Source organism: Electrophorus electricus, chromosome 15 (genome assembly GCF_013358815.1).
Source record: "Electrophorus electricus isolate fEleEle1 chromosome 15, fEleEle1.pri, whole genome shotgun sequence".
In the NCBI taxonomy this organism is placed as follows: Eukaryota; Metazoa; Chordata; class Actinopteri; order Gymnotiformes; family Gymnotidae; genus Electrophorus; species Electrophorus electricus.
In genome coordinates, this window is record NC_049549.1 from 3,065,851 (window position 1) to 3,079,461 (window position 13,611).

At 43.4% G+C, this 13,611-nt stretch overlaps 1 protein-coding gene across 1 annotated transcript in view; it reads left to right on the forward strand.

The window, feature by feature from the left end:
* The first annotated feature begins 2,076 nt into the window (after positions 1–2,076).
* gbe1b (glucan (1,4-alpha-), branching enzyme 1b) overlaps positions 2,077–13,611 on the forward strand; it is a 73,946-nt gene continuing 62,411 nt past the window's right edge. The window contains exons 1-4 of the mRNA XM_027012009.2: positions 2,077–2,228; positions 8,834–9,003; positions 9,855–9,970; positions 13,331–13,456. Of these exons, the coding sequence (XP_026867810.2) occupies positions 2,131–2,228; positions 8,834–9,003; positions 9,855–9,970; positions 13,331–13,456 (510 nt within the window). The 5' untranslated portion in view covers positions 2,077–2,130. The remainder of the gene's footprint in view (positions 2,229–8,833; positions 9,004–9,854; positions 9,971–13,330; positions 13,457–13,611) is intronic.

Genomic DNA, 13,611 nt, shown 5'->3' on the forward strand with positions numbered 1-13,611 from the left:
TGACAAAAAGCTTAAGTCATAAATGTTTTATATTTTATAAATGACTATAAATGATTAGGACAGATCTGTTAGGGCTCTACAGTACTACATCACTAAATGTCTGCAGTGATTTGCAGGAATTACAGGGATGTTTCTGTGTGCTTTTTTTTTTTTTTTACTAAAAAGGGGTTTATATTAATGATGTGTAAAAGATTTAAATCCCAAGACTAGCATACATAAATCACAGGAGCACAGCCTGGCAGGCAGACATAAGAAACAGGGTTATTTCCCTGCCAGAACCTTTCCCTAACCCTGTTCCCCATTCCCCTATTCCTACTGCCTTTCATCCATGATTCATATCATACCTTTCAAAGCAAATGAATGTAGAAATATTTACCTTTTTGTACAGAACCTTGACCTTCACGTTCCAGATTCATGAATATTCCAATGACAATATTTAAATGCCTGCACCTTTATAAGTCTAGATGACCCCAGCTGGCAATAATCAGATTGGCTTTTGATCACATTACCAACGAGACATCGTAAGCTATATGAGTAATACATTTTTATTAAGCTGCTATTTCAGTGACTGAAGACAGAATTTGCAGTTCATTCTATTGAGCCGTCCTAGTGAAGGTGACCGTTTCACTAGAAGCCAAATTCAGTAGGGTTTTTATTCCACAAAAGACTTTTAAAAGTCTTTTAAAAAGTCAGGAGTCTCAAAAGAGCATCTGTCCCTGTACACTATGCACAGTAGACTGTGTTACATACACATATAGATCTGCCATGTTTATATGGCATGTAACATCATGAAACTTGATCACTATATAACTAGTGATGGATATTCAAATGACATCTGAACTTTTAAGTACTACGATGCACACTTAATCCTCACTATTTGTACGCAGGCGTCTTCGGTCTAATCCGTCGATTTCTAAGATGATGTGAGCAACACTGACAGCCAAGACATTATGAGCAACGAGAGCTTTTTTAAGTTCATGCCTTGAAAATATGCAGATGTTTCATGATGATAACACACCTGAAGATAGATAAAACAGATCAACAGGAGCTTCTGATGGCCTTATAAAGAGGTATTAATTCTTGTGTAACTGGTGCAATTTTGTGATTTGCTATGCTGTCTTCATCTGTACAAATATTTCACAACTTAACTAAAAGTAGGGAAGATTAATGTACTGGTTAAAAAACCAGAGGCCAAAATCACATGAAAATTTTTTTATTAATGTAGTACTTCTGAGTTTTCCGCCTCTAAGAAACCATTTCAGATAACGGTTCTGTGTCTTTGCACAAACTCTGGCCTGAGCAATAACTTTCAGTTTGATTAGGATCATTGCCAAAGGTTCAAAAAGCAAGATCTTAATCCGCAAATGTCAATATGCTGCAAATGTCAAACTTCGCTTGGGAAATAGAGTCACTTATAATTATTTCAGAAGATGACAGAGATGTTATCTGGAACATCTACAAGCCACTCCTGGTATGTGCATCGCATATCACATGCAATTTAAAGCTTATTTAGATATTAAATACAGCTATGTGATTTAAATCACATTTCAGCAGCTAAAAATATTAGCAGTTGTTGATACCAGTGTTATAAAGCTAATTAATCCATACAATTCCTGGTTTTCTGATTTGGATAAGAAGAAACAATGTACAGGTGTCTTAAATGCTGCATCTACTGCAGCTACTGTGTTTGTACTGACACAGCATGTAATCTACTCAGTGTACCACAAGGTGTTTTAATATGCAGTTATTCAAATGAAAATTTATTTTCAGATACAAAATATATAAACAGCACATAACATTACTTGTAAGTCGTATTTTGCCGGTTTTAGAGGCCTCATACCCTTCTGTATATCTCTAACCTCACTTATGGGCCAACGCCGTTAGAACTTTATACAACTTTATGAAACTGTTTCCAAAGACAGTAACTTTACAAACCACTTACACTATATCTGGTCTAATTCCTTTTTAATTTCAGAACAGACATATATGAGCTGCGCTTCATGTATACGAATAATGTGCTGAATACGGACACAGGCAGGTCGCAGATTGAGGCACTGCCTTCTTCTGTAGCAGCGGAGCAGTGTTCGAGCCCAACCACTCGGCGCTCGATTACTGTCGTCTGCGGGGAACATGGCCGATCCCGGGGATAACGTTTCAGTCCCTAACTTCAGCTCCCTTCTACAAACGGATCCTTACCTCAAACCACACGAGAAGGACTTAGAAAGGAGGTAAAGTCTGCTTTTAAGTTCAATTTGAACCATAACGCTGCGCACCGAGACGAACTCATAGTACGCCGAGTACGCGTCGGTGTGGCTGACCCTTTTCTCCTCTGACAGATATTAGATGCCATTAGACAGACTGAAGGCATCCCTGGGGTAGTTAGACGTCCTTCCTAAATCCCCCTGCAGTTCTACCCAGCAAAGCTTTTCCTCCAGTTCAGCTCCCTCTCCGTCAGGATGTAATGAACGCTGGCTATAAACGTCTATGCCAACAGACATATGGGGTGGAAAGTTGTGCTTAAACCTCTAAACGTCCGTGAAGTTGCTGAAGAGTGTGTGAGACGAACCGTTAGTCTGTCACTAGACGTCCTCGCTAGGGTAGGCTAGTCTGTCACTAGTCTACAGACGTCCTCGCTAGGTTAGGCTAGTCTGTCACTAGTCTACAGACGTCCTCGCTAGGGTAGGCTAGTCTGTCACTAGTCTACAGACGTCCTCGCCTGCCGGTCAGTTAGCCGTGTTAGCTAGTCGTGTTGGTTAGCCGTGCCTGCTAACGCGGCTACGCCCCTCATCGCCTAGTGATGCAAATGATACGACTAAAGTTAACGGCGATGTGTTGTTAGCTATGGTAGCTAAGGTCTGTCACGGAAAACAACCACAATAACGTCAGTGTCCGTCGGTTGTTAGCGTTAGCATTAGCTGTCTCAGCTAGCTTTGCTAACGTCTGTGAATGCTATTCCCGTGCGTTCTTGAACGGCTTTCACGCGCCGCGCCTCTCGCAGTCTGACGGTTGTGACGCCAAACAGCAGCAGCTAATCGCGACTGTCACGGTTTGATTTTCACATATTCACTACGTCCAATCTTCCCATTTGTGGTCTGTCACCTCGCAGTGCAGTTTTACCTCCACACGAACGTCCACACAGTAAACATGGCCATCTTTTGGTATTTGTGTCTGTGCAGCTGAAGAGACAGTGCCACCACTGACACAAACGTATGCTCAGAGGACAGAAGCAGCTTTTGTGCACTTTATGCGTTTTATTTAGTTCCACCATCCTGAGTTGCAGATGGTTTCACTAACCCTAATAAAATGTTTCACTGAAACCTACCAAACTGACGTGCTTTCAAAGTAAGCAACGCGCTTCTTCATATTTGACATCCAGTCCCGTTAGATGTCATGTCCCAATAATTATTAATTTTATGGAAAAACATGACCTTGTTCTGGCTAGAGGAAGACTTTGCTGTGGTAAGCAAATGTGGAAAAGTATACCGCTTTAGTATTTACTGTGATGACTGCCTGTGAAATCAGCATTCTGCTGCATTATCAATGACTGACTCAGCAGGTCTGCAGCATTCATTTCTTCTGTTATTCCCTGCAATGTGCTTATCAGATCTGCTATCAGACCAGAGAATATTTCAAGTGCTAATTTTTTCCCCATCTTTTATAGATAATCCCATAGCTGCTAGTGTTTGACCTCCAAATGCAGGGACAGATACTGGCTCAGTGGAACCGTCTGGATGTTTGATCCCGTTTTGTCAGAAGCTGTTTTAGACTCCATGACTATTGAGAACAGCAACAGACACATTTGTCTTTGCCAAAGAGGCTTGTGACACGGTGCAGTGGAACTGATCGCTTTGATTAACAAGTCAGCTTAAACATCCAAAATGATCAAATATTGCCTATTTTATTATTCTCTTCAGAAACTGTTTTAGGAGTTAATTCATTAAATATGGAATGCGTGTCATTTCCTCAGATGCAAAATTTACTCAAAGGAAATTGTTCCATTCTTTGGTCACGTTACACTCTGCTCAGATATCAAGGTGAATCGAAGTTTGGGCTCCCTGTGTGCAAAAGCACTTCTGCTGTTGTTTAGTGAGTCAGATCACCTGAACTGTTTTTTTTTTTCCGGTTAAATTAATCTTTATTTACCCACAGCAAATAATGGCTGTATTGACCTCACATACGTCCAGTGGGCCCCTCTAGGACTGTTATAGCCTTGTACTCGTGAGCAATGGGTCAAAGTTTACTTATTCCCAACTGCATTAACATTAGTTTAGAGAAAAGGCAGATTAAACTTAGTTTAAATAAAATAAGTATCTTGGTGCTCAGCTTCAAGGAAACATATAGTGATGGCAAGAAATAGATATTCATAGAAGGTTCTAGAGCACAAAACAGGCAGCTGTTTTTCTGATCTTTCATCTTCATTTTATTCCAAACCGGTTACTAACTAAGTAATAACCAGCAGAATCAGGACATTGTGGTCTGTGCCAGAGCACGCACACGTGTGTTGTCTCCTTTCACATTGTTCACAGTAAACTTGTCTTCTTTCAAATTCCTCCAAGGAAGCATGCCTTAGTTGTGCCTGTGTGTGTGTGCTTTGGTCAGAGTGCCATACAGGGCTTTCTGATGGTTTCTGATAGGAGGACATGAGAGTGGAACTGGCCCATGCTGTGTGGGAGAGTGGATGGCAGGGTTGATTCCAGGTTCTGCGTTCGAGTAGACTGCAGGCATGCCTGACCTCCACGCTTGCCTGACCTGTGAAAGGCCCTGACCGTAAATAATTACACACAAGCAGGCACCTGGCGCGGCGTGGAGCCAGGGCTAGAGGCCAGAGATCCACCAGTTTCTCTCGAGTCCAACTCCACAAGCACCAGCAGGCAGTTTCGAGTCACCCTGTGCCTGCAGCAGAGTAGCTCGGTGCAGTCGCACACATGACTAGTGCAGAAGAGAGCAGGGCCCCCCCCACAGCTGTGGCAGAGTTCAGGGAAAAACTCTAAAATGTTCACTGGTCATTACTGAGGGCCAGCTGTTTTGTGAAACTGTAGCATTTATACAGTCTTTATGGATCTCTGTAATGATGATCAAATGCCGTCGGAAATGCCGTTCATCACAGTAGTAAGAGAAAATGTACTCTCTTTTTTTTTCTACAGCACAAAATGAATCTTCAGCATTTAGACCTCCAATTGCATCAGTTAGGCTTTTGATTTTTTTGTCATGGTCTGTGAAATATTAATTCCCTCATAGTTTATGCAGAAATGTAGGGCTATTATGTTTCTTGGGTGCTTGTTTGTTTGTTTATTGTAGCATGTTCTTTGTATTGCATGCATGTTTATCTGGCATTGCTGTTTCAGCATTGAAGGGAAACTCCTGAGTCCTGTAATGCCAAGGCCTGGACCAGTACAAAGCTGGTGACTCCTCCAGCTGTTCTCTTCCCTCTAGCCTGCACTGAACACCTGTGCAGATTACAGAGGGAGGCCACGCTGAATATTTACAAGCTGCTGGCAGCAGGCCGAGTGCGTTGGATTTCATCAGCCTGAATCTACTCCTTCCCTTTTTTTTTCTTTTTGTCTTTTTATGGGCTGACAACTTGCTGAAAAGTTTCCTTCCGCATTAATGTTTTTTCTCTGACTTGCTTCACTGAGTCTGGACATTTGTACCAGTGGTTGCCAACTCAAGTCAGAGAGACCACCACTGCCACCTTGCCTGGATCGAGTGTGCTACAGCAGGACAGCAGGTCGAGTGTGCTACAGCAGGACAGCGGGTCGAGTGTGCTACAGCAGGAATGCGGGTCGAGTGTGCTACAGCAGGACAGCAGGTCGAGCGTGTTACAGGTGTTTTGTAGCAGGACGGTGCATCAGGTGCATCACAGCAGGACACGAGGACACCAGTCTCGGAGTTCCAATATTAGGGACCAGGTCACCTTACCAGATTTCACCATAGTGTATTTAATGATCAGACTGCACTGTAATCTGTGGTGTCCTAGTGTTTCAGGTCATGACCTCCACCAAGAACCCCACCATTGTGTCTTGTTGTCACGGTGAATGTTGTACCGTTCCTGCATGTAAAAATCCGATATTTATTCACTGTACGCTGCATCACAGGCAGGTCAGACGCCTGGACTGACCCCCACAGACTTGGACTGACCCCTATAGACTCAGACTGATCCCCACAGACTTGTTGCCCTCTGACACTACAAGGCTTTAGACATGACAGAGGGATTCATAGTGCTTAATAAAGCCTGAGGACACATAAAGTTCTGCAGTTCTCTAATGACTTGGCACAGATTAAAGTTGCTTTACATTGGAAATAGTGAGGGGCGTTCTGATGTTTACCCTCTAATGGGGGCTGAGGGAATAACGGTTTTTCATTGTTCATGTCGCAGTTTTGCTAATCACGATGGGTGGCACATTTGTCTTTTACACATTTTTATGCTTTTTTGTGTGGATTTGCTTATTATGAATTCCTGTTTTCCACTGGGCAGCATCTCCTTGCCGTGCTGGTCTCGGTCTGGAACTTCAAGTCTAGCCATAGGGCATACTGCTGTCCCTGACTGTGAGAGGCTTTTACTCTGTCTGGGCTCTGGGGCTTAAGCCGCCTTGGATAACTTACTCATGAGTGAAACAGACTACTTGCTTTTCTGCATGTGGGCGTGCTCGTCTGTGTGCTGTGTGTGTGTGTGTGATGTTGGAACCTTTAGTTGAGAAAAATCCAATTATGTTTGTTCTGTCTAGTGTAACACCTCTTTGAATTGTTCTGTTCTGTGTGGTGTGTATTTGTGGCCGCTTTAAAAGGAACATGTATTGAAGAACTGTAAGATGTTACTAGATGCCTAGAAGCAAAGTCTCAAGTTATTATTCCAATACTTCCCAGCACACAACATATAGTACATGTGTGACTGAAGTTGTTATGCTATGTACTGTATGCTGTGTAATAAGACATACTAACTTTGACATATCACGTCGAAACAAAGCTTGTCTTCATTAAAACATAGAATCAGTATATCAAATCTTGGATAAGGATCTGAAGAACACTCACAGCTAACCCCAATTGTGCATCCATTATTACTAATAAGCAGGGCCGCCCAGATCTTATTACTGCTGCTGTTGGAGTTACGGTAATGACTGTGCTGCTGTTGGAGTTACGGTAATGACTGTGCTGCTGTTGGAGTCACGGTAATGGCTGTGCGGGAAATTGTTGCCCAATAAAGTCACCTTGACACACTGATTGACATGCAGCTTTGGAAGTCTTATTCTGACCCAAATAATTCTGGGACACACATGCTGTGAATATCAGCTTTTTACAGGGGGCTACTGAATCAGAGCTGCTCAATGCTCTACATGTCTGACAGTCAGGATCTTTTCTGGTTTATGTTTAAGGGTCAGAGAAGGTCGGAAAGGGTAGAGTCTTTATTTAATTTGTTCATAACAGCACTGACATATTTGTGGTTTTTTGTAATGTAAAGCACTTTATTTTGTAAAAAATGGTCAATAACATTGTGGTGTGATGTATGGTAAAGTACAATATAATAATAATAATAATAATAATAATAATAATATGTTTAATTTATATAGTGCCTTTCTCAAACTCAAGGTAAATATACTCATTATTATATTTTGTAGAATTATTAACTAGTTATTAAATTACACAAATCACATTATTAATATTAAAAACTAAATTAAAAAAGTATATAAGGCACATCCAACTCCCAATTGAGAGAACGGTATGTTGTACCATATTTATAAAACTTTAGTATTATAAGTATTATAAACCTCGTTTTGTTTAATATGGCATCTATGATCAGTATGCATATAGTGTACATAGAAACCTTGTGTCGGTTAGAGTGGTGTTTGTGGTCAGTATTTAATGTTTTTTATAGAAGCCTTGTGTGGGTTAATATGGCTTCTGTGGTCAGTATGTATGTTGGTTTATGGTGGTGAAGGGTTAAAACATTCTTCCAGCCCAGTGGGGCGGAAGAAGAGACACATTCATAATTTATTTAATAAGTCTAACTGGGAATTAGCTGAAAGGATCCCGCCAGTGTATTCGGAGCAGTTCAGAGTCAGAGACCTGCTATTACCTGTCTGGAAACAAATGGATACAAACCCCGAAGTGGCTGTTTAACCGGCACACACTTTGTGTTACAGCTTGATGTGTTTGCAAGATGCTGGAGAAGTTACTGCCGGTTTTATATGTTTGACAGATTTCCAGCCCTTTTGATGTGTTGTGTTTGAACTTCAGAAGGGCTTTATTTTTGTGTGTGTGTGTGTTTGTTTAAGGGCTTTATTTTGTCTTTTGCACTGATGTCAAATTTCTGAACATTTGATCTCAAGGCCAGGATGTATTTGTGGTGGCGATAAGTCCTCATCATAATTTTGTGGTCATTTGTTTTCACAAAATAAATCCGGTTGCTTCATGTGTTTGATGAGCTGGCTCATTCGGAGCTCAGCATGGTTCCTAAGCATCCAGTACCAAACCATGTTCCTATGGAAGTGCTACTGGAACGGGTACCGTCCATAATCAGAACTGTTCGAGGCCTTATGTCTGATTGTTAATTAATAATTAATCATTATGCTCTAGCTTTTCAGTGCCAAATGAGTGTGTTGTAGTTCCCCCACATCCTTCTAAATATATTTTCTGTGTGCCACCCTGAGTAGCCTTGACCTCTGAGTTCCAGCTTTGACTGACATGTTTCCCTGGTTGAAGCATCAAGGCCACATCAACGATCAACCATTTTTCACAATATTTACTGGAGCTTTTATGCACTGCACTTGAGAATGGATAGACTTTGTGCTCATTGACCCATGTCTAGTGAAGTGCTTCTCCCCTTTTGCCTTGGTAGATATGGCTTGTTCCAGAAACAGCTTACACTTCTGGAGGAGGCAGAAGGAGGTTTTGATCAGTTCACACGCAGCTACGAGAGCTTCGGAGCGCATCGCCTGTCGGACAACAGCATGCTGTTTCGAGAGTGGGCCCCAGCAGCAGAGGCTGTGTTCCTCACTGGAGACTTCAGTATGTACCAGTGTCTTTCCCTTGTTGCCTAAAGTTGACTTGTGACTGGAGCTTCATCTGTGCTGATGGATCGTGATGTTTCGTTGATGCCCTGGTATTGATTAGCTCAGCTTCAGTTCCTGTCCTGTCCAGTGTTTCATGTCTTGCTGTTCATAAAACAAAGCGCAAAGTTGAGAACACTGAAAATAAGTTAAACTAACTGGTGACAGCCCAGAGTTTGTCTCATGTTTCATGAGAGTAAAGCCCATAAACGTATTTCATATCAATTTTCAGTTGATTCTCTTTTGCTTTGGAGTCTTTTTGTAATCTGAGATAAAAGAGTTTTATGTTTAACTGTGGAGGGAGAAAAAAGGTATATGGCTTCAAAGGTGTTTCGAATTGAATGTAAAATAAAATTACAGCCTGGAATTACAGAGGAGCTGAAACCCTCTTATTTAACACCATGAATTCTCTCTTCATTGTGTCGGATGAAAGGAGGACACAGTGCAGAACTTTAGGAGGTACCATAATGTACGTAATCAGACTGTTGACCACTGCTGGTCAGTCCCAAAATCTGAACCTCATGGAGCAGTGGTGTGATTGGTCAGGGCTGACCCTTGCTGAGCACACAATTCACTTACTGAAAACAGGACTGAAGGTTAAAAAAAAGTCCTGTGAAAGGAGCTGGAAGAAAAATGTTCTGACAGGAAAGTTTACAGCACCTAGGGAGGATTCACCCATCCATCTCGTTCCACAGCATTCACAGCCATTTTAGTTGAAGATTTTAGGACTTTTGGAGATCTTCAATTGTCAATTTTCTTTTTGCATTTTAGTAACCCAGTATTGTATTGTTTTCTGTTTGCTTCTAATAGATGGTTGGGATAAGTTCTCTCATCCCTACAAAAAGAAACAGTTTGGGAAATGGGAGCTACAGTTACCACCTAAAGAAGACAACTCGCCAGCCGTGGCCCACAATTCCAAACTGAAGGTGAGCGTTGGGGTGTGTGTGTGTGTCTGTGTGGAAGGGTGAATGGGTTTGGTTGGTGGGGGTATAAAACTACACTACATCATGGGTTCCTCCAGCTTGTTAAGCCTTTTACCAGAGCTCATTATGCGTTTAGGTTGTAATTAGGGCTCTTGAAGGCTAGTCTGTCTCCACCTGTTGATTTTGGGTGAGTCTAGCCAATCTTGGCCACCTGCTAGATGAAGAGCTGGATGAGAGGTAACGTTCACGTTGGTATGCTCAACTGTACCACACCGATGAAGGACTGGCACCATGACATGCCCTCATAGCTTAATAGCTATCACAGGTTAGAGATGACCTGGACTGTGGCCCTGGATAGAGAAAACCTGGACAGTGGTCCTGGATAGAGAAGACCTGGACAGGGGCTTCAGGCCGTAGAATGGAACTGGCAATATTGGTGGTGGAAATCGCTAAAAGGCTTAGAATGTACCCCAGACATTTCATTTGTATTTTAATTTATGTACCTAATATTCCCCAGAAGGATCAAAGTGCATCCATTTCCTCCACAGCTGAAGCTGTATGTTAAAGGTAATAACTAATGCTCTTAGCATTAGCATGCACTACAGCAGAGCATTTTTGCCCCTGAATGTCGCCCTCTACTGTACGAAGTCCCTATTGTGGTGTGTCATTGTGGCTAGCACTGCCGGATGGCACTAGGGCGTCTCTCCCTCTGCATGGCACACAAGGGGGTGTGAGCGTGTGTTCCAGCTGCTGGGTGCCATTGTGGGCCTGGGTCGGGCAGTGGGCGATAAGCAGCAGATGCGGACGCTGGCACTTGCGCCTGCCACAGCTTAGCGCCTCGGTCTGGCTTGGCCAGCCGTGGCACACTGGCTCAGGCTCCTGGAGGGCACAGCTGCCTGGATCGTCCAGCCAACCTCGGCCTCCGGCATGCGCCAGCTCATATATCACGATAAAGGAAGCTATATATGTTTATTCCTCCATATTTTTACATTGCAAAACGTTTCTTATTTAATGTCTTGTTTTGTTGCACAGCTGTGCCGTAGAGATTAGAGATTTCAGGTCTGTAATGATGGTGTCCAAATGTGTCTAACGCATCCTTAACATATAGGTTCAGAACACAGCAAAACTGTTAAAGAAATGTCTCTCTCTCCCTCCATCCATTTCTCTGTCTCTCCCTCCCACCCTCCTACTCTCTCTCTCTCTCCCTCCCTCTCCTCTCTCCCCTCTCTGTCTTCTTTCCACTTTCTCCCTCTCTCTGTCTCTCTCCTTCTCTCCCTCTCTCTCTCTCTCTCTCCCTCCCTCTTTCCCTCTGCCTGTCTCTCCCTCTCTTTCTCCCCCTCCCCCCTTTCTCTCACCTATCACTTTCTCTCTCTCTCCCTCCTTCTCTCCACCTGTGTTTCAGTCTGTCTGACGGGGCTTCATTCATGCGGCGGGTTGGCAGTAATTGTGTAAATGGCGTGAGACATGCCGTGCAGCGGTGTGGCTCTGGTTCCCATGGCCTCCAGAGAGACGTGGCTAATGACTGACTCACCGTGCCACGCCGCTCCCTGGGTCACCAGCAGGGAGCGGTGGGGTAATCATTACCTCTCCGCAGTGGTTGAGAGAAGGCACTATCGAATGATCCATCCTCAGAAAGACAGTCATATACAGATAGGGAGAGATGGGTAGAGTGCAGGAGAGCGAGAGCACCTTCAGGGGGTGTTCATTCTGGGAGAAAAGTTCCAACAGCGATCTGTACACGCCTGCTGTCTGTGCCGCAGACACAGAAGGCGGCGACTGTGAGCAGGACTGGGAGAGCACACTGCGCCTCACACCCTCTCCTTTTTACTTCTGTTTTGGAGCGGATGATGGAAATCGAAAAATACAGCCATAATAACAGTTGATGCCTGGGAACTCTGTTTTCTCTTGCCATCCTGGGAGTTTGTGTGTGTGTGTGTGTGTGTGTGTGTGTGTGTGTGTGTGTGTGTGTGTGTGTGTGTGTGTGTGTGTGTGTGTGTGTGTGTGTGTGTGTGTGTGTGTGTGTGTGTGTGTGTGTGTGCGCAGGTGTGCATGTCTACGTGTGCGGGAGTGCATGCAGGTGTGCGTGTGCATGCTCCTTGTCTTACCCTGCGCGTCATCTTTGAAATGAAAGTCCGTCTTTATTTTGTAGTAGTACAATAGTCACCTGTGAGCCACAGAAGAATATTCTCCTACACTAAGACTTCATAAACCTGCCACATTTATAAATATCATTGGCCAGTACTGCACCAAGGATCCAGTGCCTCTTTCGTTCAGTGACACACTTGACTCACGCAGGCTGTCTGCCTCTCTGAAGCAGGGCACTAAATGCATTCCACAGATGTCGCGTTTTCAAATGATGTTAATCGTAACATCAAAAGTCACAGCAGTGCTAGAGAAAAAAATCTCCGGTGAATCTCTGATATCTCACCGTCTTTGGTCTAAGAGGGAGGTCAGTGTTTCTGCTGGTCCCATCCCATCCACAAACACACACACACACACACTCACACACACACATGTACACACACACACACACGGGCACGCACGCGCACATGCGCGCGCACACACACACACACACACACACACACACAGACACACACGTTCCTGCCTTTTGTCTCTTGATGCTTTCCATGGACAAAGACGCTTCAGCAGTAACCTTCAGCTCTTACAGGTCACTGCTACAGCCCAAACAACATGTACAGTGTCCACACACTCAGTGTTAACGCTGGTTTACACTTTTTGTCATAATTCCCAATCAGGCATGAATCATTAAAAGTCGATTTTAATGCGACAGCTGGGTATTATGGGTAGTTTTCACCCTAAATGCACAATAATCAGAGCTTTGAGGAACAAAGCCTCCTCAGCCAGACTCCAATCGCTCACTTCAGGAGCCATTTCTGTGTGCTAAATGTCTCTCTCTCTTTGTGTGTGTCTCTGTCTCTCTAATTCAGAGTACCTTTTATTGTCGTGACTGTTATAAAAACAATATTACCAAACCACTGCAGCAAGAAATATCAGCAACAAAAATTACAAAAAGCAACAATAATTACGACGTAAGTAGTGAATAAAAATAATAATTTAAAATGAAAGTTTTCTCAACATTTACAAAAAGGTATTTATAATATATATACATACATACTTTATAAACGTACTTGTATATAGTATAGACATGCTTAAATATCTATAGTGTGAGTAGTTAAAGGTGAGGTATGGTGAGGTGTGAGGTAGGAGTTACTCACTGTCTGTGTCTCGGGCTGTCTGCACCATCTCTCTCTCTCTCTCTCTCTCTCCATGCCGTATGCCCTTCCTCCGCCCCTGTCTTCAAGGTAACCCCTGTAAGAACCCGTCATTTGTCTGTCCCATCAGGTGGTGGTTCACACTAAAGGCGGTGAGCGGCTGTACCGTATCTCTCCGTGGGCGACGTATGTGACCAAACCTTCCACTTCAGTCATCTACGACTGGATATTCTGGGATCCTCCACACCCTTACGTGGTAAGTCACTGCGTTCTGCTGGTCCTGAATGAACTACCGCCCACAAACTGCCATTAGTTGGTTTCCACTCTCGACTTTGCTGTTACCACTAAACTACGATGCTTTGTGTGCTGGTTGTCTAAACTTGAATCTGTCGTGGCCTGACACAACACAGG